At 43.0% G+C, this 26,918-nt stretch overlaps 1 protein-coding gene across 5 annotated transcripts; it reads right to left on the bottom strand.

Moving 5' to 3' along the window:
* Nucleotides 1–25: 25 nt before the first annotated feature.
* Nucleotides 26–23,735, bottom strand: exoc1 (exocyst complex component 1). 5 transcript variants are annotated; one of them, XM_048252182.1, is made up of 21 exons: nt 23,544–23,735; nt 22,826–22,960; nt 15,638–15,768; nt 15,377–15,536; nt 14,669–14,686; nt 14,174–14,361; nt 13,093–13,320; nt 12,343–12,475; nt 11,686–11,795; nt 11,124–11,192; nt 9,894–10,043; nt 9,024–9,132; nt 7,397–7,441; nt 6,225–6,397; nt 5,836–5,937; nt 5,573–5,649; nt 4,769–4,997; nt 3,430–3,613; nt 2,894–3,093; nt 1,732–1,926; nt 26–868 (listed from the first exon to the last, which is right to left on the bottom strand). In XM_048252182.1, the coding sequence occupies exons 2-21, from the start codon at nt 22,947–22,949 to the stop codon at nt 716–718; spliced, it is 2,778 nt and encodes a 925-aa protein (XP_048108139.1). In that variant the 5' UTR covers nt 22,950–22,960; nt 23,544–23,735; the 3' UTR covers nt 26–715. The 5 variants fall into 5 exon arrangements, with proteins under 5 accessions (XP_048108139.1, XP_048108141.1, XP_048108140.1 ...); XM_048252184.1 differs by lacking the exon at nt 7,397–7,441 and having other exon boundaries at nt 6,225–6,399; nt 9,026–9,132; nt 23,544–23,734; XM_048252183.1 differs by lacking the exon at nt 14,669–14,686 and having other exon boundaries at nt 23,544–23,734.
* Nucleotides 23,736–26,918: the final 3,183 nt, after the last annotated feature.

Raw genomic sequence — 26,918 nt, 5'->3', positions numbered from 1 at the left:
ATAAAATACAACTCTCAATAACAAATTACAGACAAATATGACATTATTTATTTGACATTTGGCATTATTTTGTTTAGCAATAGCACATAGGGTCATATAACAAAACTAAGCAAAAGATGTAACCAGAATAAGCAATATTTAATCAGTCACTTTAGAGAGATTTGCAGGTGAAGTCCATTTCCTGATTTACAGTGCAGGCACACCAAGATACAATAATATCAGTAACCATACGATCAACTGAAGAGTTTGTGACAAAAAATGAACGCTGAAGCATTTTTCCTGCAGTGATGAAAGAACAAATCTAGTGTTCCAATGTAACACACACACACACACATAAGCACACACTCATTTTCAGTCAGTTTGCAAGAGATTTTGGGTTCAATCAATGTTAACTCAAAACAAAAATTAAACGGTCATCAACAACATTTCAGTAATTTACACAATGGGTTCTAAAGCAGGAAACTCATTAGACACTGAAGTATATACAAGGCAGATGTAGTAGAGTACTTACAGTCTAACTCATATCAACCTGTATCCTTCCATTTCTTTACAGGAGGTTCAAGGTCACACCATTCTGTGTTTGCATTGAGCGTGTTCTGTATGTGTTATGCAATACATGAAGACAGAGAGAGAGAGAGAGAGAGAGAGAGAGAGAGAGAGAGAAGAAACTGTGTATGTTTCTGTGTGTGAGAGAGAGAAAGAGACTTAGTGAGATTTAGTGAGACTGTGCGATGCTAGAGAAGTACTCCAGCATGTCCTGAATGGTGAAGTCCATGGTTATTCCAGAGCCGGGGTAGCAGCGGCCGATCAGCCCTTCAAAGTGCTTGTACTGCCGGATGAACTCATCCTGCATGGAGTGCCACACCACCTAATGGAGAAAAGAGACATTACAGCAACCCCCACCACAAGTTACATACAGTATCTGACATGGAATTTCCTGTATAATTGAATTCACCCAAAGCAAAGGAACACATCACAAAAATAACACACACAAATGTCTTAAGCCTTCACCTCAAGGGTCCAAGTTTGAGAACATTATCGCAAAAATAGAAGTGCATGCACAGTGTTGCTTGTGCAGAAAAGCAAGCAGTGTGGTGTAACCACTAAGTAGGCAGACAGACAGAAGTTAAAGTGTAACTCTTGCCAAAATACAAACTAGGTTTTTTTTTTTGTCAATGTACCGGAGTCAAACTTTCATTTAAAAGCATAATTTCGTCCGAAGCGCCACTTTTAAGCTTGACCGTATTGTCGTTTTCAGATCAAATGGTCTTTTGAATGGGAGTCCTAGGGGCACTATTTTGATGCATGATCGCATCAAAATCTCTATTTTTTTAAACACTAAGAAGGGTCGACACAACATGAAACTTTGATCGAAGTATCACCAGTGTCTCTACACATGAACTCGATCATTGAGAACATTGTTTGTGTACACAGCGTTTACTAAAAGAAAGGTTTTAAAACACTTTCATGGTTTTTCTGCTCGCCGCCATCTTGCTATTCAAGAAGTGAGTTGTCCAGAATCTTTCTTTTTAGTGAACCCTGTGTGCATTTTGGTGAGAGTTTTGCTTTAATTTATGAAAGGTTTGGTTTAAGACAATCAATAGCATTGACAAGCAATACCTTTAAACTAAATGCATCAAATGGAACCCGCCCAACGGAGAAGTCAGTGTGCACAGGGACTTATTACATTCAGACTCGGGAACTAAGTGACTAAACGTCCCCTGAACTCACCTGCAGCAAGCTCTCCTCCTCACACAGGTGTTTGTCCACCTTCTTGTAGAGGTTGTCCAGACCCTTCTTCACCTCTTTGCCGGGGTACTCCTTGATGACCTTCCGCAGCTCCTGCTTGCTGAAGGCCAGCTGATAGCTCACCTCCTCCTCACGCACCCCCTGAGCCACACGCCCCTCCACCCCCTCAAAGAAGTGCTGTAAACACACACCAGCAATCAACACAGAAAACAGTCACTCCATGTATAATACTCCAATGAGACACTATATTTGTCAACCATCCATTTTGTAAGAAGGAATGCTACCGCAGGTCTTTCATTCCATCTGCCATCAGGCTCTATAGTACCACTGTCATAAAGCACTGCACTGTTATTATCTAGGCTCTATAATGCCACTGTCATGAAGCACTGTTATAATTTAGGCTCTATAATACTACTGTCATAAAGCACTGCACTGTTATAATCTAGGCTCTATAATACCACGGTCATGAAGCACTGTTATTATTTAGGCTCTATAATACCACTGTCATAAAGCACTGCACTGTTATTATTTAGGCTCTATAATGCCACTGTCATGAAGCACTGTTATAATTTAGGCTCTATAATACTACTGTCATAAAGCACTGCACTGTTATAATCTAGGCTCTATAATACCACGGTCATGAAGCACTGTTATTATTTAGGCTCTATAATACCACTGTCATAAAGCACTGCACTGTTATTATTTAGGCTCTATAATACCACTGTCATAAAGCACTGCACTGTTATTATTTAGGCTCTGTGTGCACTATTCTCTTCTTTTCAATAGTTTATTATTTAATATTCAATATTATTATTGCTGGACCCATCTTCCCTGGCTGTTAATAAAGTCTTATCTTATCACATAACAGAACTGTTTTGTACACCACCACACTGGCGAATATTAGCCTTACTCCTTAAACCTAATCACATAGCCCATATCTATGTACATCTCAGTACACCAAGTAAAACATCTGTACTCAACAATGTTCAACTGTGTGCAATGGCAACCAGATTGTGATGTTGCTAATCTTCCCCTCCCTCCCTTGTTTTTCTCTCATTGTCTCTTTTCTACATCTCCCCTTTCCCCTCTCTCTCCCTCTCTTTCTCTCTCTCTCTCTCTCTCTCTCTCTGTCTCTCTGTCTTACGTTGAGTTTCTCCAGTGGTTGTCCCAGTGAGGTGATGACGTAGGACTGCAGGTGCTCGGTGTACTTGTGCTTGGCCTCGCGCCGCTCCGACTCCAGGCACGAGATCTTGAGGCGCGACAGCGTGGAGAAGATGTGGTGGAAGTTCTCCATCATCACCACGTCCCGCGGGGTCTTCTGGCTCTCGTTGGCCACCTTCTCCACTGCAGGGCGCCCCACACACACACACACACCCCCACACCCACACCCACACACCAGGGTGGTCAAGACATGCAAAAGATCTCAATCGAAACCCTACGATGCTGCCGAGAACCAGTAGGTTTATTTTTTCTAGTAAAAATATTTAGTCCATATGGGAGCAGCACAGTACGTGTGCAAATGTGACTGTTGATCGTTTTCAGCTGAATCACTGTACTTGACTTACAGATGTTACACTGTGCACTTAAATAGGTGTGAAATGACATAATGAATAATATATCCAATCTTAGAGAATATGCTTAGCTCGGTCCAGCTCTGCCATGAATGCCCAGCCTCCTCACCATTCAGGAAGACCGCTCTAATCAGCTTGCTGTAGGCCTTGTCCAGGTCGCCTCGCCGCTCGGCGTTTCGGAAAATGGTCTCGGCCAGCTCGGCGAACTCCTCGAAGCCTGTGACGAAGGGCAGGATGCCGACCTTGCTCTTCTTCGAGATCTTCACCTCCTCCATCTGCCTGATCTGCAATTGCTGAGGAGGAGAGGAAAGAAAACCCTGACAAGACAGCAAGGACTAATGGTGTCGAAATAGATGCTATGCTGGCATGGAATGTAACCACACATTGCATCGGGAGGTAGCTCCAGTCATCCAGTGTAATGGTACTTCTAATGAGTTCAAGAATAAAGACTAACGTCACCCCAGGAGGACTAGCACACTTGCACACTGCGAATGGGAATGTGAATAATAAAGTCAACAAATAAACAAATAAGCGAAGGCTATAGGTTTGTCTTTAGAGAACTGAGAACTCCAGCACATTTTGTGAACAACTACACCATCAGCAGCCAGATGTTGTTCTCTGGAGGTGGTCTGTGGTTTCTCTGTGACTATTTTAACCATCCTTCGCCTGTGCCTTTCCCCTATTTTTCTCGGCCTACCACATCTTTCCTTCACACGGACTGTTCCTGTGGCCTTCCATTTCACAACTACATTTCTGACTGTGGGAGACAGACAGTCTAAACCTGTCAGATAATTTTTTTGTACCCTTCTCCTAATTCATAATGTTGGATTATCTTCGCTTTCAGGTCAGTGGAGAGTTGTTTTGAGGTCCCCATGTTGCCACTCTCTAAGAAAGAACCTAGGACAAGCACAGCCAGCTATTACCTATGTTAAATAGCCTTTTTCATGATTAGTTCCACCTGTCTTTGTAATTGAAGGTCTAACGAGCTAATCAAAGCAGTTTTGTGCTGCAACCTGTCAGCTATAAATCCGTACAGGTCTTGAAATGAATGCTATTAAAAGGGTGCCCAAACTTTTGCACATCCCATATTTTGCATTGTATTTTATTATAATAAAACTATGTAATGATACTCTAAGAATTTTGGTCTGGAAAACACTCAAACGTCTGCATCTTTGTAGGAAAACAAATCTTGTTGCTGTGATCTTCTATTATAAAGGAAGAGCAAATTGTCATGAAATCTCAGAGGGGTGCCCAAACTTTTGCATACGACTGTATATACCACATTTAAAAAAAAAACAACCAAAGCGCTTTGCAGTCAAGGTCAATGAAGCTTACAATTAAAAAAAAAACGTAAAAAGAGGATATGTGGCACTGGTCTGCACTTAAGCCATACAGCCAAAAGCCTGTTAGTTGACCCGATGCTGCAGGGACACGGAGAGGAGACTCACAATGCACTTGTCGAAGTTCCTCTTGACAGTGACCAGCACATTGCCCAGCGTGGTGCTGAGGTAGGAGGCCGGGTCCACGTTCTCGGCCGTCCACACGTGGTGGCTCATCTTCACCAGCATGTAGAGCGAGTGGAAGCTGTCCATCTTGTCGCCCAGCGCGATGAGGCTGTTCAGCTCCGTCTCGATGCTCTGGAAGATCTTGTTCATCATCAGGCGCACCATGTCTCGCCTGGTGGAGGAGAGGTTGCATTACGAGGAGCAGTTGCAGAAACCACAGGTAGGTAGGAACACCCCCCCCCACACACACACACACACACACAAAGATTAAATTTAAATAGCATCAAAAGCAGTGATTGCTGTATTTCGCTTTGGAATAAGTAAACATAAACACAAAGATAATGGTCTAGTTTGACACAGAAGTAGTACACAGCACATACAGCTGGCAGCAGTCCAGAGTGATAGCCTTGATAAGCTGTGCTAACCGCCCCAGCGAGAACAGAGAAAGACAACAACAGGAAACATATGAGGAGACATATGTGCTGTTCTGAACCCAGCAGAGACATAAGGAAGTGGGATCCCATTTTGCTGGGCCAAGTGTGGAGATAATATGTGATGAGGACCAGCTGTGTGTGTGTGTGTGTGTGTGTGTGTGTGTCTAGTCAAACGGCCTTAGAGGTGGCTGCAACTGACTGAGGCACTTTGGCTTCAGATATGTGTGCACAAGCGTGCCTCTATGTGTGTGTGTGTGTGTATGTGTACATGTGTGCGAAAATGTGTTCCTGTGTGTGTGTACGTGTTACTCACTCCGATGAGATGGAGTGCCTGTGCTCATTGGCAGAGGCCCTGGAGGAAGCGCTTCCATCGGTGTCATCAACCTCGGCCTGAAGAAGAGCCGTATGGTGGTGCGAATGAGGAATATTATTGGTTATAATTTGGGGATACACTAATGCCTAAATCATTCTCATTTCCAGAAATGCAAGTCAGACACACACATACACATACACGCACACGCAGGAATGCACTCCCGTATGTGATAGACAGACAGACAAAACGAAACAGACACACACCTGGGCCAGGGGAACCTGCTGTTGCAGCTTGAAGAATTTGATGATGAAGTCCTGCTCGGCCAGACACAGAGGTTCCAACTCGCTGAGGACCTGCTCAAAGATCTGCAGGGAGGAGTGGACAGTGTGGGCAGAGTGCATCACAGAACACACTGATTCACTTTATGGCCTCCGTGAAAACACTGACTCATATATTGTCACTGACTCACAGATATCAGGCAGTTTCCACTCATGATGAGACATGTTCAGAATAAGGATGCTTAGCAACTGGTACTGTAGCTCTGGACCCAAATATGGGGGGGCACACACACACACACACACACACACACACACACACACAATGTGTATGAAAACCTGGTAGAAAGACCAAAGCCACGGCATGGTATGTTTACCTTGTCGAACTTAGTCCTGTCGGCTACGTCCAGGTCGGAGGCGGACATGTTGCCCATGTCCAGCAGGGAGGAGGACTGGGAGCGGCGGCTGCTGGAGCTCTGCACTGCCAGCTTGTTCAGGCTCGATGTGGAGCCCGTCAGCTTACCCGAACTGCCGTGCAGGCTCGCCACGCCGTGGGTTGGGAAGAACAACAACTCAAGTCACACTCTGAGAGAAGCCCGGAAGGTGGGTTTCACAAGAGTAGAATTAAGAAATATAAGATAACAGATAAAGCCAGGCTTGTCCTAGCATTGTCTGATCTTGCTAGCTCAGTCTTTATGACCAAATTAATTGAAAACACCTTTGAAAATACGCCCTCCATTTGCAATCAACTGCTGCAGTAGGCTATTGATCAAACATCTATCACCAAAAGAAGCAAGCAACGACTATGTTAATAGATAATTATATCATTACAATTAAAACCAATAAGACAATAGAGTAGAGATGTGTTCTATGGATCTGCCAATAGTTGAAAGCAAACAGAGCCTGACGTTCATAGGTGTTTTGATGTTAGTCTGCCATTCACATGACTGAACCCTGTGCCTGACAGCTGAGCCACATGTGCTAAGAGCATGCCCTTTGATCTGGTTATCAAAGACAGGAAGTGCCCAGAGTGTTTAGAATTGGTTTGCTTATGCTTATATTTGGTAAACCTGTGGTGTATGGGATGGTTTCTTATTCTACATAGATAAATAGTATGCACCAGCTAGACTTTGTCCGTGAGTAATATCTATGGTGTCTCACAGACAGACAAACACTTCAGTGTGTGATTTCATGTTTGTTTGGCAGCACTGGCTAATTCTACAGGCTAAAGTCTGCGCATTTGGTGTGGTGCAGAGACTAATACATAAAGCATATACGACAGTTATGTTCTGCATTTCTGTGATAACTAACTGTGATGTCTAGAAAATAAGCAATTACAGTAAGAGCCCTTCAGTGAAGTCGATTTGCCTTTGGTACCATCAATTCAAGGGGTAAAGATGAATTTAAATGTGTTTATCAAACCGGTAACTATTTACCATGCTTGTGTGTTCAGAAGCCTGTGTATGTATGCGTGTGTGTGAAAAGTGTGTGTGTGTGTGTGTATATATGTCTGTGTGAGAGTAAAAGCGTGTTTGTGTGTGGTACTTACTTTCGACCTCCTGTTTGAGAGCACTCTCTTTCCGCGGAAGCGTGGCTGGCAGAAGGTTAGAAAAGGCAGGCACCAGAGACAGAGACTCGTTAGGCATAGGGCATGCAGTGAGGGGAAGGGTGGGTGGCAAGGGGTAGGTAGGCATGGGGTGGGGGGGGGACACACACGTCAAAAGGTTATAGGTCATAGGTCGAACACTGACATGCGCTGCAGTGGCCAAAAAGGTTGCTTTTCTCAGAGTTTTAGGGGTAATAATAAAAAAAGAAAGATGCACCGGAAATTCTGAATACAGCATGCAGAGAATAAACCTTCTGCCATTCTAAAGCTTACCAGCAGGGGGAGATAGAGAGTTGTTTAAAAAGTGCAGGTGAAAACAAACACCCAGTAAAACGGTTGCAGACAGCTGAAGGATGTATTGTTTTTTCTGTTGTGGCATTACAGAAACATTGGGTGTGGGTATGAGAGAGCCATATCAAATGTAATGGTGATATCTGTCTAAATGAAACCTGTGTAAAAAAATATCTGAATGCTACATGTATTCAAAGTTGCAATATCAAGTTTGCATTGAGAAAAGGAGAATATTTAGGTAGGTTTAGATTTATAATAAATGTATATAATGTATATAATGTATACAATTTATGCGATGTACTCAGGCGTTGTGAGATTTGGCCTTTTATCATCGTACAGGGTCCAACTTATTGAGAATTGTTTTGACAACAAAAACAACATATTGCAACTTTACTCCCACTTCCGTTCCTATTCTAGATTTCCAATACATGTAGCCTCCTGATCGCAGCCAAGCGGGGCATGCCAGCACAGCACAATGCACAGACACAGACAGACACATCAGCTGGGGTTCCATCCCACTCAGTCACATGGTTTTAGAACAATTTGTAAAATAAATAATTAAATAAAGTAAAGTAAAGTAAAATCACAAAAAAGAGCACCTCCATCTGCTGTGTTATGGAAATGGAAACTCCAAATCAAAGGAGGATCTATGAACAGCTGTCCGATACAAACTAGAGGTTGTTCAAGTTTTAAGGCAATGTTTATGGAAATGGCTAATAAAATTGCAACGAATGCAATTTAATGCGATTAAAACCCGTTGCTATCAACCTCGGTCGCATTACCTCTTTAGCAAATCGTGAGCTAATCCACCCTCCTCTGGTCAATCAATTGGACTTTATTTGCTTTGAAAGCCATTATGCGCATTTCAAACGTTTCAAGTCAAGATTTCTTTAGGATTTAAATATTCAAAAAGCACAATAAATCGTTGTATGGAAGCCCAACTACAGACATGTAGCACAGTGCACACAGACAGCTGCCTTACTGTCTCACTCACTAACACAGATATAAGTACACTGCAGCATTTATAACTAAAAGTACAGACATGGACTGCATGAGACGATGAACAACAATGTGTCATATGTTAAAAGAAAAGAAAAACACACTGACTCATACCACTTATGGCCACATAAAGCACACAAACATAAAGCGTCTGATGACACATTATAGTGGGTTCTTTATGTCATAGCAGGGGAACTACACACAAATACTTTCAAAGTGAACAGACATACACACACGCGCACACATATGCACACACACACACATATTTTAAAATCCTTACCGAACTTCCCCTTCGCCTCCTTGGTAGTGCCAGCCATTTTGATTTTGGCACCTTCAAAGAAGTCTTTGATTTCCCTTTCATACAATCTGGACATGTAATCAACATAGGTCTACAATATGAGAAACAGAGGAAATATAAAACATTAGCAACAACGAAAGAAAAAGATCATTGCTCACAAAGTGAGGAGAAATGCTGGGCAAACGGTTGTGCTACTATTTCCAAGTTTACAAACCATGGTAAGCTCATAAGGCAATGGGAAGCTCATAGGCTCAAATGGGATGCTTAACAATGGGCTACTTGCACAAAAGGCTGTCAGTGCGCTCGTTTGTTTTTCTGTTTGAGCATTAACTATGTTGTAACGGCATCTTGTGTTATATTCTGCATCCTTACATCTTCACTATGACACGGAATATCTTGTTTGCCCAATAATAAAAAAATTAACACATGCATAAATCCTTCTTTATCGTTACATGCTGAATCACCAGGTACACTCAACTGGGTCTGTTGACTGTGACACTAATTACATAGTGGCAGGTTCAAACACACCTGGCTTCACCGGAAAACAAACAAACAAGCATATAAGAGGCCTTCGTGCAAGTAGCCCATTGGTTTGTCAAGTATTTTTTTAGCATTTTGAATCCTCTGAAAGCATATTGGAGGTAGGAGTGTGGGATGAAATGCACTGCATACTGAACCATGGCAAGTATGTTTAATAGTGATGGCTATAAATGAACAGTGTACATCATTGACTGCAATATCTGAGGCTTGTAGGGGATCTGAAGATGACAACGAGAGCGAAGATGACGACGATCTTGAGGATGAGGATGGTGGTTGTGAGCTAGAGGCGATGAGGAAGAGGAAGGCTCTTACCCTGGACAGGCCGTCGTACTTCTCCCTCTGGGTGTTCTTGAGCCACTCCATGAGCTTGGCGTAGCGCAGCAGGTCCCGGTGCAGGGGGCTGTGTTTGGGCAGTGCCAGGTCCGGCGTGTGCTGGGTGAGCGTGGAGCTCTGGTCGTGGCCCTGGGGGGAGGAGAGGGGAGGGGGGAGGGTTTAACAGGCGCCTGGGCTTGTAGACACACACACACACACACACACACACACTCTGACACACAAACAAAAAACCCAAACATCATCATCACACACAACTATACCAAACAACACCAAACTACCAAAACCAGTAGCAAACCCAGCTATCCATAAACAAACCAATTACATGCAAAGAAACACACACACACACACACACACACACACACACACACACATACACACGCACACGCACACGCACACGCACACGCACACGCACACGCACACTACATGTCAAGGCTAGGGATTGGTGTTATGATAAACTTAAAGAGCTGGTTTGGTCAAAAGCTTTATCTGGTGCAAGAAGATGCTGATTAGTCACACTAGACACCATCACAATATCATAAAGTAACCTCCTGATGACAACCAACTAAAAGGGGAACAGTGAACCCTATGACATTTATTATCATAGAAACCTACTGCACATGGTTTCATTTCTCAGCACTTGTCTTTGTACTGTTCACAGTCAGAGCAAGAGCTGAGGGCTAGGGTGTGTTCAACAAAGCAGTGCTGGGATGATGGGTCCTCCTCGGGTCTTTGGGTCACAGGTGTCTTGTGCACTTGCCTGGCTAGAACGCAACATGCTGAGTGCACAGGCAGAGCGTCGAACCTATCCCAAGTGCAAACACCTCACTCTCTCTCTTACACACACACACACACGCAAATCATACCTCAAACTCATTCAAAATGCACACAAAAAAGCGCAGTGCTTTGTACCTCCCAGCCACAAGGGGGTGCTACAATGGTGCTAAAATGAGTTGACAACGATGAGAGGGGGTTGCACGTTTGGGTTAATTAAAGACTTAAGGTGAAAAAAGCTTTTTTTTAAATAAATATTTGAGTTCCTTAGATGGAGGAGAACAAGTTAGGTCTTCATGAGCACAAGCCATGCTCTTCAGGGGAAACCAGGGCATTGAATGAAGGGGTTTGGGTTGGGGTGGTGGGCATGGTTAGACGAGGAGGAAGTGCGGTCACATGTTACGTCGGAGGGGGCGGGTGCTGGACAGGTGTACTCACTGGGAGTGACAGACAGGAGGACCTATAGAACTGAGGGATGGTCATTTTGAAGTGACTGAAGTGGTTGAACTGACAAGGGGGACAGAGGGACACAGAGACAGAGACAGAGAGAAAGAGCACAGAGTTGCGTGATGTGGGGTAACAGAGCGAGGCAAGGCGGCCAATCAAAACACGTGGAGCAGGAGACAAGAGACCAATCAGATTCAGGACAGAGAAGAAAAACAGCCAATAAAAAGAGAAAGACAGAAGTACAGACAACCAATGGAGAAACAAGGAACATTCAAACGCCAAATATGTATACACTTACATTGTAAAACAAGACTAAATTCATCCCTCTTGAAGGCCCCAGGACATTGTGGAATTGGTCAGATACTGTACATAGTCAAATTACCTGAGTGACTGGTTGGCGGTTGGTAGCGCTAGTGACCCATGAAGCTATGAAGGAATGTAGCTTCTATAAAAGATGATACTCTCTCTTCATATACCATTTCAGTGGGTGGCAGGTGAAAAGGTCACACGTGTGTGTGTGTGTGTGTGTGTGTGTGTGTGTGTGTGTGTGTACCTGATGTACAAACACGTTGTTGAGGTGGTTGGTGAGGCGCCGGGCGAAATTGTCTCTCAGTTCACTGAAGAGCATCTGCTGCTGCTTGACCGCAGCCAGCTTATCGTGACCTACAGGAAGCCGTTTTTAACAAACACAGACCACACACGTGAGCACACCACTGCCAAATACCATAAAGCCCAACCATAACCCCAAATCGGCATGTTGTTTTGGCCGTTTAACCCTTAAACATCCTTTAACAGCCGGCGGGGATCACATTAGCCAGCGGCAAGCGGCAGGTTTCCTATTGTTCTCTATGGTTCGGCAGTGGAACCGTGGCAACACTGGCGTAACGCTAGCGTTGAACAAGCTGAGCGTTGAACTTGGTTCCACTTTCAAAGCGCAATGCGAGCATATTCAATTGACAAACGTTTGTGTTGCTTAGGAACGAGATAAAACTTATTATGGTCTAAGCGTTGCGTTACGTTTGCTGCTGATGCTGCCGCTTGCCGCAGGCTGATGTGATCCCCGCCCTAAGAATATCTGGGTTCATAGAATTCTACATGGAATTTTAGAACCTTACATTGTTGCAGTCTAGAATCTTCTGTTAGAATGTTCAAAACTCCCCTGCTGAAGGGTTGGGAGAGAACAGACAGTAGAAGGGAGAGGTAGACACACCTGGCCTGAGAGCCACGTTCATGCACTGCAGCAGGGCCTCCGACGCGTTGATGCAGGCCTCGATGCCTTTGGGGGAGGACAGGTCACCCTCCTGAAGGGCCCGAATGTGTCCTCTGGACAGGTCCATATGGTTCTGCAAACATCCAGAGATTGTAGATACTGGAAATATTTTACTTAGGAGAAGAAACAACAATAAAGAGACAAATGTGCCTGTACCTGCTTCTCTAGGACAACAGAGAATCAAAGAGTACACTTTAACAGTGGTCTCCAACACGGTGCCTGCGGCCTGCGGTGCCTCATAGGCGCCTGCGGCCTGCGGTGCCTCATAGGCGCCTGCAGCGCACCTTCTAAAATTAGCCAACTAAAACATCCTCCATTGTGAAATTTTAGATATTTAATTGTTGACCAGAACCATTTAAAGAATTTATGTAGCCATACATTTGTAACATTAACTTGATATTGGTAATATCAATTTTAGCCTTTGGCTACGAATCCCTTTCCTTATAAAGTTGCTTACAGGCTTACATAATATTGATAAATGCAAGACCACTTCTCTCAGATTGATGCATGTTCATATTAACTAGCAAGCTTTGCAATAAATCATGCACACTAGGGTACTGGCTAGGTAATTTTAACATTCAAACCAGAGTGAAAAAACCCAGCAAATGAGAAACAAGAGTCTACGTCCTACAAGCATATTCCAAAAGTGCCTGCCCTTCCCCTCCCCCAAGTTCAAGAGCGACACCTCACCACCAGGAACTGGATCTCGTCCAGGAGTTTGCCGTTGTTGGAGTTGCTGATCTGGATGAGGCGGTTGCTCTGGGAGATCTGGTCCATCTGCTCCTTGACGCTCTGGAGCATCTCCTCATAGCTGCTCAGCTTGCCCTCGATGGTGTCCACCTCCCTCAGGGCCTCGTCCAGCAGATCCATCAGCATGCTCACCTGCTTCTCTGACGCCATGATGGACTGAATGTTTGCCTGAGGGGAGCCAGGTCCATGGGAGAGAGAGAGAGAGAGTGTGTGTGAGAGAGAGAGAGTGTAAGAGAGAGAAGTCAATAAAAACAGGAGCTAAGATGGAGCAGATTGAAAATGACAACTTGCAGCCTAATCATAGCAGCCAAAAGCCACTCAAATTTTAAATCTACATAAATACATTATTATGTATAGTTATATAATCCCTATTAGGCCTGTTCTTTACCCCTCTCCTACAGCTGACACTTACCCTCTCTAAAGCCTCATTCAAACATACAGTGATTTAGTTGCTGCCCATTGCTTGATGCCTCAAACGTTGAAATTAGTTTACCTTTGTTCCATGACATTTTGTGTTGCCAAGAGCTATTTGGCTCATAACAGCTACAAGTCGCTGGATTTCATTAACATACCATGGTATCTTTTCATTAGAACGCTGCTTGCCTCCTCCTTTCTGACTGAATGCGGATTCAGCCCCCATGTTCTCATCCTTGATCCAAACACCTCAAACCCTCACTTGCCTGTGCGCCACTATCCTGGATGTGGTTTTTTCACCTTTGTAATGGGATCTGGGAAAACGCATTACATGGTGAAATTCCACCGGCTTGTGATGCCACCCTAGCAACTTCCAGGATTTTGCAAGGATGGTATCTAGGATGTTGCTAAGGGACTGTATCCGTAATGTTGCTGGGATGGTGTGTCGGAGTCTTAAGTTGGTGAAATTTCACCAAAGTGGGTTGAAACGGAGCAGAAATAAATAATCTTTTATTTCACCATGTGATGGCTTTACCCAGATCCCATCACCTTTGCCAGTGGTTGCTGCTCATGCCAGCAGGTCTAGGTGGGTTTTTGTTCCACTCACCCCATCCAGCACTTGCAGCTCTTTGGAGAGTTTCTCAGCGAAGGCCTCTGCGTTGGAGATGGCGTACTCGCACACCTCCATCATGCCCTCAATGTCCTGCTCCTCACGGGTGTTCAGCTCCTGGTAGTCATCCAGGGCGTCCTCGTCGCCGCCCGCAACACTCTGGCTCTCACTGCTCGGAACGGACTCTGGGGATGACACACACACACACGCACGCACACACACACACACAAGCACACGCACACAATTAATACACACATTGCACAGAAGCCAACCAAGATCCATACACACAGACCTTTACCACTCACGCCCTCACAAAACAATCATCCACAGTGCTGTTATGGTTGTATGGCGTGCAGTGTGGTCGGTGAACGGGTGGTTTAGGACAGATGGCTGGACATGGAGATGCTATGGAAACGGGGAGAGGTAGTGGGGGAGTATGAGAGGTCTGGAGGGGCAATGACGGAGGGAAAAGTAAAGAGTTGCAGTACCAACCTTCAGCTTTAGGAAGCTCTGGCCAGTGAGAGGTTTTAGAGAGAAGAGTACAGAACAGAGATTAAGCCTTACAAGCCACACAGAGCCATGCTTCAGATCATTCAGCAACATCACACAACAAACAACAGGAAATATCTGAAGCGTTAAGGTGTCTGCCATGCTTTAGAGCCTACTGCAGGAAGAAAATTTGAAATATGTTTGTTCACCCTGATTTGTGCAACAGTGTTGGCTAAAAAAAAATGGTTAGGGCCTCTGTTCAGATATGCCTTTTTAGAGCCATCAATGAGTTTGTTGACAGAGCACAAATCATGCAACCCCCCCCCCCGAACTTTACAGAGGAACGGGTGTCTGAGCAACCCGCAACAAATCAATGCAGAATAAAAAGGTCCAATAGTCTAAAATGAAGCTGAAAAGGGCAGATGTTAGACACAGGAGCCACAGAGAGACCCTATTTAAAGGAAGAACAGAGGAAAAACAAAGAGCAAGTTTGTAGTATTGGAATGAATGAATAGAGGAGAATAATTCTGGAATTTCCTAAATCAAACTTGCTCAAGGTGCAAGACAGCACCTGTAAAACACAGTAGCAGGTTAGGTTAAAGCACTATAAGGGCTTCCTTATGTAACTCTTCTCTAACTAGTGTTATGTCTGTCGCATAACCTGACATAGTCTACAGTAAATATCATTTCAAAAGTCTGGGCATGTCCCACCTTCCAAAAGCTGGGCGCTGACATTGACAAACTCCACCTTCTTGCGGAGGTAGCGCTGGTTGAGCTTCCAGATGCAAGAGATGAAGGAGTTCTTCTCCGCTGTGCTGCTTGCCAGCCATCGATATACCTTCTCGAAGTGCAGGTCAAACTCCGGGTTTTCCTAGAAGATTTAAAACAACACACGCAACAGAGGTGAAATGAATGACGGATAGGCCCATACAGATATAATGTGCGGGATCTTCCTGAACCGTGACCTCGGACCTTGTTGGCATCTTTGGCATCCACCTCGGTGAGATCCCGCAGCTCCCATGCCATCTGGCGCTTGTAGAAATCCCCCTTGTCCGACTTCTTCACCTTGACCACTTTCACCTGCACCGGTCGCTCTGTGGTGACTGCAATGCAAGACAGAGAGTGGAAACGGAGTGTGTCAAAATTTGGTCTCTCTTGGATGATTAGTTTCACAGATATTAAGGCTAAAAAAAACAAAAAAACACATCTTCGCCCAACTTCAGAGGCATATTCCAAAAAACTGAAAAAAGGTATCAGGTCCAAACTTACTTTTTTTGAATGATCAAATTCTTAAGTTAAAATCATATAAAACAAATTGGGAGGGTGTTCAGCCTCACTTTGTCACAGTGAATTTTTAAAATCTTAGATTTGAGGGCATTTCCACAGCAGGACACAGCAGCCATTTGACGATGGGCCAATCCCAAAGTCCGGACTCACAGACTTGCTGTCCCAATCCCAGTCATACCTATCTGAGCCCATGTGATCTCACACACTCACTCACTTAGCACTTGAGATCAATTAAGTCTGTGAATTTAAATATGTTGTCTCTGTTGCTTTAGCCTTTTTTGAGGTGGTTTCCATGGCTGAAAACTCATACAATTTGGAATACACATCAAGATCCTCAGTAAATACTCAGAGGCAAAGGCTTGTGCGGGGGTTTGGCCCAAAGACTCCCTAGCGCCCCCCTTTGTCATGGAGTCTCATAGTTGGCATATAGTTTAAGCTACACACACCAAAATTGGTAGGTGTATGTAACTCCCCAAGACAAACAAGTTTTGTATACACACACCATCTCTAACTGACTGGTGACAGTGTAGAGTGCATAGATATATGTATAGAGAGCATACAGTACTAGAGCGTTAGTTCAGTCAGGCCACAGCAACTTGGCTAACTGCTCAGCTGACTACCCAGCTGATTACTCCCTCTTACATTGGTGGACTAGCCTGACGAGCCAGACCCACATTAAAATGTAGGGTCTGGGGACTCACCATTCGCAGTGCTCAGTCCGAGGGGCGGGATAATCGGTTGTCTTTAAAATTCCCTCTGCACGCAATAGGATAGCGCTACAACTCGAGTCCCAGGCGTTTTCCCACCAGCGGCTAGTTCAAACTTTTGCCAACTTCTTAAAATCTTAACTCGTGTCACGCTGTTCGCCAACAGCAACATCCACCTTCTTTGTTTTCAAGTAGCATGGAATTCACACCGAACCGCTTCAACTCTGCCATCAATCATTATGCTAACGACTCAATGTGATTGGCCCTATCGAAGTTTAATTTTTCAAGCTCGCAAGCCAACGGAGAGTTGCTAGACTAGCCCGGGCAGCAAATAAAATTTCTAGGCTATTTTGGTGGACATCATTCAGGGCACCCATTTTAGGCTGCTGTAGCATGCCTTCTCTTGCCGCTTTCTCTGCAGACCTTTTTGCAACCCACCCATGGGCGTACATTTGCACCCCCATCGAAAACCTGTTGGTAGCATCGGCTAACTAGCGCCAGATTTCGGAGTGCAGGGGAAAGGCCGAGATGAGCTGAGACAAACGTTCACACTTGGCATCATGTTTCAACACACTTTAGGCAGAGACTTTCTAATGAGGAGACACAGCACTCAAAAAAATCCTCCATAGAAATGCATGGGGTTAGTTTGTAACGCCAATATGGCCGTTGTCTACACATATCCCACCCCTTCCTCGGCAAAACGTCGACAAGTGAATACATTGAGCCAATCATGTGGTGTGATGTGAATACATTGAGCCAATCATATGGTGTGTTGTGAAGACATCGTGCCAATCATGTGTTGTGAACCCCCCCCCGCTGGAGCATAATTGGTGTCGTGAAGCCTTGCGCACGCGCATTTCTGCTGAATAGGATGCCCGATGAGTGCCCAAAAAGCGTTGCAATATGGCCGCCAAGTGGAGGGACTTGCCTAAAAGGACTTTGCTTTAGGTCAATATCACACCAAACTTCTCTTTTAAGAAACAACCTAGATAGTGTGGTTAATAGCAGTGGTAAAGAGTTAGTGCTCCTCTGTCGTGCCTTAGGTCTGTACATACTTAATGGTAGGATCAGAGGGGACTCTTTAGGGAAGTTCACATAATCTTCAGTCCTGGGTAATAGTGTAGTGGACTATGCAGTTACTGACATGGACCCATCCTACTTCAATGCATTCACTGTCAGGCAGCAAACTCCCCTATCAGACCATAACCAACTAAATATATTTCTGAAAATGACTAACCAATCTACTAACACTGATACAGGACCCAGTAAGCTGTACGGACTCAGTCCAACAAACAGATGGGCCCCAGATAGCTCAGAAACGTTTTCACACGCCCTAAACCCGCCTCGAATGAACTAACCAAATAACAAACTTCACTAATAAATCATTCCCTAATATAAAAGAAGGTATCGACATGGCAGTCCATGAAATAAACCTGATTTGTCACAAGTTTGCAAAAAAGGCTGGTCTAACTAAAAACAACAAAAAGACAGCCAAAAAACAAACAAAACAAAGGCATGAAAAATGGTTTGACACAGAATGTAAAAATGGCAGAAAAAAACTGAGGCAACTGTCAAACCTCAAACACCACCATCCTCACAACACAGACTTGAGGATGGAATATTTTAAAACCCTGAAAAGCTACAAACAAACAATCAAAAGAAAAAAGCAAAGCTACACCAACACTCTACTGTATGAAATCGAAGATTCCATCAATAAAAATCAGTTCTGGGAGATGTGGAATACTTTGAGCACAAAACTTTGAATCAATATTCAAAAACAATCAAAATCCACTCGATTACTCGAATTGGCACAAAGATTAAAATCCCTAAAACCCAATAAAGCCTGTGGTCCTGATAGCATCAGGAGTGAGAAATACAGCACACCTGAGCTGCAGAGAGCCGTTCAATCTCGTTCTGGCTGTTTCCCTGACATCTGGAATGAAGGAATTATCACCCCAATTCATAAGTAGAGACAAACTGGACCCAAACAATTACAGAGGTAGATGTGTGAGCAGTAATCTGGGGAAGGCATTTAGTTGCATTTTGAATGACCTTCCTTATCGAACACAATACCCATTACAAACTTTTAGAAAGTGGTGTAGGGGGTAAAGCATATGACGTGATCAAGTCAATGCATCCAAACAATAAATGCAGAGTGAAAATTGGAAAAAAACAGAGCCCTTTCCACAGAGACGTGGTGTAAGGCAGGGCTGCAGTCTGACTCCAACTCTACATCATCTACATCAATGAACTAGCGGTGCAGTTGGAACAGTCTGCAGCCCCTGGACTAACCCTTCAAGAAAAAGAGGTTAATTTCCTGCTCTTTGCAGACGACCAAATTTTACAATATAAATATACCAGTCAGTATCTGGTGTAAACTATTTCACAGTATAATACAGCCTATTGCGCTATATGGAAGTGAGGTTTGGGGTCCACTCAGTATGCAGAACTACACTACATGGGACAAGCATCCTACAAAAGCCCTACATGTCGAATTCTGCCGAAATGTATTGAAAGTTCAAACTAAAACACCCAACAACGCATGTAAAGCAGAATAAGGTCGTTACCCATTGGCTATACCTATTAAAAAAAGATTCCTAAAATTCTGGATGCACCGGAAATCTAGTCCCAAAAACACTCTCCAGTTTGTGGCACTAAAAACCCTGAAACTGAACCCAGAAAAGAGTGACCTGTACTAGCTGGTACTGAAGCTCACTAATTCAGTAACAACAACTAATACACAATATGCTCAAACCAGTTCTGCTTCCAAACTACAAATTTGTGTCAATAAAAACCAAGCAAGCAAAATAGGATTATTTGGAACATTGGAGAAACCAAACTATAAAGTAGGATGAAATTCTATCTAACCATAAAAAGAGATTATAAATTGGCAGAGCATCTCATCTCTGTCAGAGATACAAAGCAGAGGCAAATCCTGAAGTACAGGCTCAGTGACCACACCCTTGCAGTGGAAACTGGTTGGAATAGAAAGACCTGGATGCCAAAAGAAGAAGGAACATGTGGTCACTGCCAGACAGGGAAGGTTGAGACAGAAACACTTTCTTCTATACTGTGAAAAGTATGAAAAATTAAGACAACCCTTTTTCCATAAATTTAAAACCACCTACCCAAATTTCGAAGAGCTAAACAAAAATGAAAAAATGGCTATCCTCTCAGGAGACGGTCCTTCAGCTGAGTTTTCCACAATTGTTAAAACACATAATACGTGTACGTGTGCGTGTGCGTGTGCGTGTGTGTGGGGGGCGCATTGACTGACACACACACACACACACACACACACACACAGGCAGACACACACACACACACACACAAACACTGGGATTAAAGGTGAAAGGAGACGGAATGACTCTTAGCTTCCAGGACAACTTCTTGCTGTCAAGCAAAGTAGGCCTATGATTAGGGTTGGGTATCGTTTGGGTTTTATCCGATACCCGTGCTAAATCGATACTTTTAAAAACGGTGCCGGTGCCGAAACGGTGCCTGAACTGGTACTTTGTTTTTAAAATGTTTTAAATTAAAATGGTCTAAAGCATGAATTGCTTTTCATTTTATTGCTATAAGACAAATTTGAACATGAAATTGAACTGTTATATTCAATTTACTATCAATATCTCATTGTTTGTTGTTTAAACAACTTGCCATGCATGCACACACAATGGTGAGCTCTGCTTTCAAGTTTACCCAGTGTAGGCAGTTTGCCATAACGTATGTTAAAACCACTTGCCATAAAACTGCCGGGTCATGGGCAACGGCATTTGCAAGCAAGCTAATCTAACAGGGACTCTATTTAGCAGTTAATTCAATGTGTTTTCAAATGCTTCAAGAAAATTTCATGTCTTAACCCATAACACGCAGTAGTTTTGAACATGTTAGGCTACATGTCGGTGTTGAAGTGTTTAGATTCCCAGCGCTAGCCTAGTAGGCATTTTAACAGCAACTATGGCTATGCGCTAACACCAGTCAGCTGAGTTTAATTAGCGATAATGTACGGAGATGGTTTCGTAGTCTCTTTGCCAGCTCAGTGACATCAGGTATGTAACCTACATATTTATGTTTTTCCCAGCTAACGTTTAACATGATCTTCATATTCATTGTGATGCTATATGGGCCTCATGCACATGAAAGATTAATATCATGCCATTATGTTGTTTAACACACCGTGAAATAAAGTTTTCACCTTACAACTTTGCTGATAACATTTCAAATAAATGTCAGTTAGCGCATTAGCAAGGATATTGTGTAATGTATAGGCTAGCCTACTGTTGATGTTGTTTCATAGCCTTTTGCTTGTGTGTAGTTAGGCCCACTGCTAGATTTTGACAGGAGCTCGCGATCGCTTTAAAGTAAGCAGTGGGCTCACGCAAGCTGTCGAACACTGTCCACTCGTCTATGTGGTGCACCCCTCTGGTTTATACATCCATTGTTTATCATATGTTAGCTAACTGTATCTGGATGCGTTGCTATCAGAGCAAGATGTTAGAGATGGCGCATGACATGCAGTGATGCCTGGTATAAAAAAAATAAATAAAAAAAACGCTATTTAAGCACCGAAATGAGCCACCGAAATCCACGTTGTTATTCGATGCAGTTACTACCGTTTGTGTCTGCACCGGTGCCATATTAGAACCGTGTTTCGGTGGCCAACCCTACCTATGATAAATCTGGGCTCTAGAGGTAAACATTACATACCATATATCTCTCCCATATGATGCCAATGTCATGTAGGCTATGCTCACGTTTTCAGCATGAGGACAATTCAGGTGCAGCGACACAAACGTAAACAACAATGGAGGGAGAGAGAGATGCACATTTCATCAGTCATTACTTTGAGTTTGTGTCACCTAAACATGACAACATTAAGGTACATTGTACATTCTGTGCTGGCGACAAAGTGCTGTCTAGCTTGACATCCCACGTCTCCCGAAGTTTTGGGAGTCTCCAACATATTGATAGCGGCTTCCTGACGCCCGCAAATTACATAAAATCTCCCTGAACCTAGAGCGAACAAGAGCACGCAAGCCAGAACAGAATTCAAATCAAAGATTCTAGAATCTTTGCTTCAAATCGCGTGTGCATAGCTTAATGCGCACACAACGGAGAGGGAGAGAGAGAGAGGAGTGGTGCGTTTGTGCCTGAAGCGCATCCAAGACAGAGAGCATCCTGGTCTGTTTTGCTAAATCAATCAATCAGTTTTCAGTGTAAGTGCTTATATGTCTTTTCTCCCAAACATAATTCATCAGTTCAGTCAGTGTATCTAGGAACATAAGAGTCATGGCAGCGTCAGTGCCCCTCAAAAAGAAAGATTTAAGACCCATTTCACATCAGACTACACAAACGTGTACCCAATTGTCTCAAAAGATTAAAACATATGATTGCAACAATGATTGCAAAAGACTTGTTGAGGTGAGTTTAACAAGTGTCATTTCATTTGCATATTAGTCAGGCCTATAGCCTACAAGATGGCTAGTTGCCAAGGCTACATGAAAAGAATCTACATATTTTACTATAACAATTTCTATCAATAGGCCTTCCTTATTTGGTGTACTTCGACATTATTGAACACACATCTGAATTTCAGTATCTAAGTAGGTTAGGTTGGGATGTCTGCTATACAATGCTGTTAAAATGCACTTCCAGTATAGGCCTAGTGAGTATTGGCAAAACCGGTTATCATTTTTATGTTGAGGCGTTGGGGGTGTTGTTGGCAGCTGCTGAAAGTAACTAATAAAGTAACTTGTAATCTAACTTAGTTACTTTTAAAATCAAGTAATCAGTAAAGTAGCTAAGTTACTTTTTAAATGAGTAATCAGTAATCAGATTACTTTTTCAAGGTAACTGTGGCAACACTGAGTATAAATATAAGTATATAAACTCTTTTGATCTCGTGAGGGAAATTTGGTCTCTGCATTTATCCCAATCCGTGAATTAGTGAAACACACTGCACACAGTGAACACACAGTGAGGTGAAGCACACACTAATCCCGGCGCAGTGAGCTGCCTGCAACAACAGCGGCGCTCGGGGAGCAGTCCGAAGTGCTAACCAGTAGGCCACGGCTGCCACCAACGTCTTTTTATATATATATATAAAAATAAAGACGTTAATATAGGCCAACAGGGAATCTGATGAAGATGATGGGTCTTTTACCTGTGGCGCAAAGAAAGCAGTTCTTCTTTTTCTTGCCTGCTTTGCACACATTGACAATGCTGAGAAGACGCTCATCATTGGGAGTGAAAATGTCCCTCTGGAGGGCATGCTTGATCGCTGTCATTTTGGTCTTATCTGTAAAACAGGAGGTGTGTGGGGATGGGGTGGATTGACACTTTGTAAACTGTCTGAAAACAAGCGCCAATAACATTTATCGCAATTGTAAGAAACAGAATACAGACAGATATATAGATAGATAGATAGATAGATACTTTATTGATCCCCAGGGGACCAGAATACGATGCTTTCAATGAGAGATGGTTTAATATTCTGCAACAATATACTTGATTACAACATGCGGGCAAAAGAAAAATATGTCACTGACATAGCCGATGTTTGATAGAAGTAAGCTCTGTTATTTACCAGTCCGAAGTGAGCTAACTAGCGAGAGACGCATAAAGCATTTTGGTGGTCTCAATCATTTACTGTACCCTAGAGCTTGACACTCAAATAACAGAAATGCACATTACTTCACAAGTACAAGGGAACTTTTGATATTTACTATAACTGCTTGTTTTATCAGTCACTGCAGTTCAACTATATGATAGTCGACTAGCTGGGGAGAGAGCGAAGCATTGCATTGCATAATGCTAAAAGGGAGGTGTCTTCTATCCGACAGAACGGGAAAATGCTTGCTTTTGGATCGCAGTCAACTTACCTTAAATGTTTTCACGACCAGTTAGCTCGGTATTAATTACACCTTGTATTTTCTTTCACGTCCATTTAAAATTATGTTTACAGAATAGCCCTTTAGTGTAAGTTCATGATTTTTGTTTTGTGCAGACAGCTGTCCTGTGTCCTAGCCCTGTTACTTCCTGTTTCCGGAAACACTATCACATGACGCCTTCACGTCGAGTCGGCTCTGGGATGGTGAAGCAAAAGAAGAGAAGGAACATAATTAGTGCTAGGCCTTGACACTAAAAACGCAAAATAGTAGAATTTGCCAGAGAAGAGTCTAGCAAGCCTCTAGCAAAGAGATAGAAATATAACATATGATAGGCTAGTTGTTTTATAACTTATAAGTGACAGTTTTCTTCTTATTCTTCTTTAAATGTATTGGCGGTTGCCATACCAACTGTGCATTACCGCCACCAACTGTTTGGGGTGTGGAGCTTCAATGCGGAATTAGACGCTTAGGCCCAGAGCCCTCCCAGAGAATAGGCTTGTTCGACTTCGGCTGAGTCTGACTTTCTACGTAAACGTGATCTTCAGAGGCTAGCCGGGAGGAGCTACAACAGAGGGCAGCTCATCCAGGACAGGCAGGCTACAGTCTGCCTGACGTGACTCGCGGGAGATATCGCGGAATTTTGTTTGCAATAAACACAGCAGAACTTTCATTCCTACTCATTAAAATGACCATGATGACTGACGAAATAAATTCTTATGATGTAGTTTAAATAAACCACTGTTGTCATACAGTTAACAGGCCTGCATTGTACATCTTTTACATCCCTCTCCCTATGCTACAGACCTTTTATTTATTTTCTTATTTCATCACACGTCAAAACACACACACACACACACACATATCTGACTTTCTCCAACTTTTGCACACTTTTTATTTATTATTTTTGATTTCTCCTCCATCTACCCATGTCCTTGATTGCCTAGCCTTTCTCACACATCCTCTACATACCTACAGCACACTGCCCCCACCTACCCACTACACACACACACACACAGTCACTGCTCCACTCCCCTCCCGCCCACACACACATCTTCACTGTCATCACTCACATACATTACATACAGTACTCTTTATGTAGTCTTTTCTGACAGTCCGTTTCAAAAAGGAGAAATTAGACTTTTTGACGTTCGCATAATGTAGGACTTGTCTGTACTATGTCCGCCGAGGTGTCCCGTTTTTCACAATTAACGAACGAGGCGGAGGCAGAGAACTCCCGACGCTCAGCACCCGAGTTTGTGGGATAACTACAGCATCAGTACACTGATAAAAATATTGAGCCAGATCTACTTAAAAAAGGAAAGGCAACTTTTTGCATCAGATTAATATGTAGTTAAAGCAAGTGTCAGACACCAAACAGGACGAGGACCACAAAAGCGTCACGTTAGAAAGTTTATTTAAGGGTTGGGGGTTACAGGGGTTCCGGGAGTTCCAAGAGTCTGCGTGTGCGTGTTTCCCCAATAGCCGAGCAGCAATGGCAGGAGCTGGATGATCCGGGAAGTCCGGGGCTGGAGATCAAAGAAGTAGTCGAGCGGGTCTGGGTTCACAGGCAAAGAGTCAGAGTCGTTTTCCAAGACAGGCAGGTAACTGGTGCGGGTTTGCAGACGATCTGACAAGTGTGGACTGAAAAGCAAGGCTTTAAATACAGGGCATGATGAGTGGTGAATGCAGTGCAGCTGGTAGGTAAACGAGGGTGAGGCAGAGCAGAGCAGGAACAGGTGGAGGTCATCAGACTTCAATCAGTGCGTGTTACCAGGCAGAGAGAGAGCTCATGACAGCAAGGCTGGTCTTTGTATAGGCTACTTAATTTCTTGTGTGTAAGAAATTAGTTTTGTAAGTAAAGTCAATATTAATTTATCAAGTAAATTCAACTTAATCTTTTAAGTAAAGTCAACTTAGTTTTGTAAATGACTGAACCTTATTTTATGAGTATATTCTACTTAATTAAACTAAGTTGACTTTACTTGCAAAGTTAAGTAGACTTTACTTCCAAAACTCATGTCTTACATTCAAAAAATTAAGTAGCCTATACAAAGACTAGCCTTGCATTATATACATAATCATCTGATGCAAAAAGTTGCCTTACCTTTTTTAACTTAAAAACTTAAGTATGTGTCATCTATGTGTTCGAAAAGACAATCCTCTTATCACATGTCAAGATATGCTGCCGTGGAGCCAAGTGTAGACCATACTGATAAAAAGACAGGAGCTGCAATGATTAGTTGATTGATCAATTAGTTGCTAACAACTAAATAATTTGTCAGTAATTAGAATTTTCTTTGAGTCATTTTTTTTTAAGAAGAAGAATCCCAGATTCTCTGATGTGAATGTTTTAAATTGAGAACTGGTGATCAGGACAAAACAAGACATTTTAGGTTGCAGCTTGGGCTTTGGGAAAGAGTGATCGATTTTTCACCATTTTCTTACATTGTATGGACGAATCCACAAATCAATTTATCAAGACTATCGACAGATTAATTAATTGGTTGCAGCCCAACACTGGAAACTGAGCAACCCACATGAGTCAAACAATCTCAGATATAATTATGCATCTTAACCCAAAACAAGACTTGGAAGTCATTTAGCTCAAATAAATACATTTATTTGACAAAAGCCAAAAAAACCATTCAAAATACATTCTATTACAAACAAATCAAAATACATTCTACTGTATACACCATCTGTATAGATTTTAAGCTTGCAAACAGACCTTGAGATCATGGACTTTGGAGGACAGTTTTTGGTTTGCATCCTCTAGCTCTAGGAAGATCTTGTGAAAGACCTCAAACGTGTATTTCAGTTTATTAGGGTACCTCAGTTCCAAGGCATAGATAAGGCCCATCAGATAGGTGCAAGCATGTGCCACATCTGGGATACCAAAAAGGACTTCTGCTCCCTCGATGGCTATTCCAGCTTGCTTGGGGAGACCATCCCTGGCTTTGCTGACAACAAAGATGCCGAGGGCAAATGTAGTAATAGCTTCTTGGATGGTCGCAGCATAAATTAGTCATTAAAACCTGTGAAATACAATAACACTTATTTATTGTATAGTAATGTGAAGGATGCATAACTCTTTGTTCCCCTCTCCAAACAGATGATCAGATTGTTATGTGGTACTTTTGAGTAGTATTGTAGCTTAACAAGGGTGTCTACAGGTATCGCAGAGTTCAATCAAATGCCATTTAAGGCCATTTTAATTCAATTTGTTGGAGTAATTAAGCAATGCAGCTTTATACAGTATAAAGAGTATCATATATTTGGTTCTGTTAACTACATAATTATACAAATGGTTATACATCAGTGTTATCAACAAACCCTAGGATATTCGTGTACATGCCACTAGATATC

Source organism: Alosa alosa, chromosome 9 (genome assembly GCF_017589495.1).
Source record: "Alosa alosa isolate M-15738 ecotype Scorff River chromosome 9, AALO_Geno_1.1, whole genome shotgun sequence".
NCBI lineage: Eukaryota > Metazoa > Chordata > Actinopteri > Clupeiformes > Clupeidae > Alosa > Alosa alosa.
The sequence above is the reverse complement of the archived record's forward strand: the minus strand, read 5'-3'. Positions and strand labels throughout refer to the sequence as shown.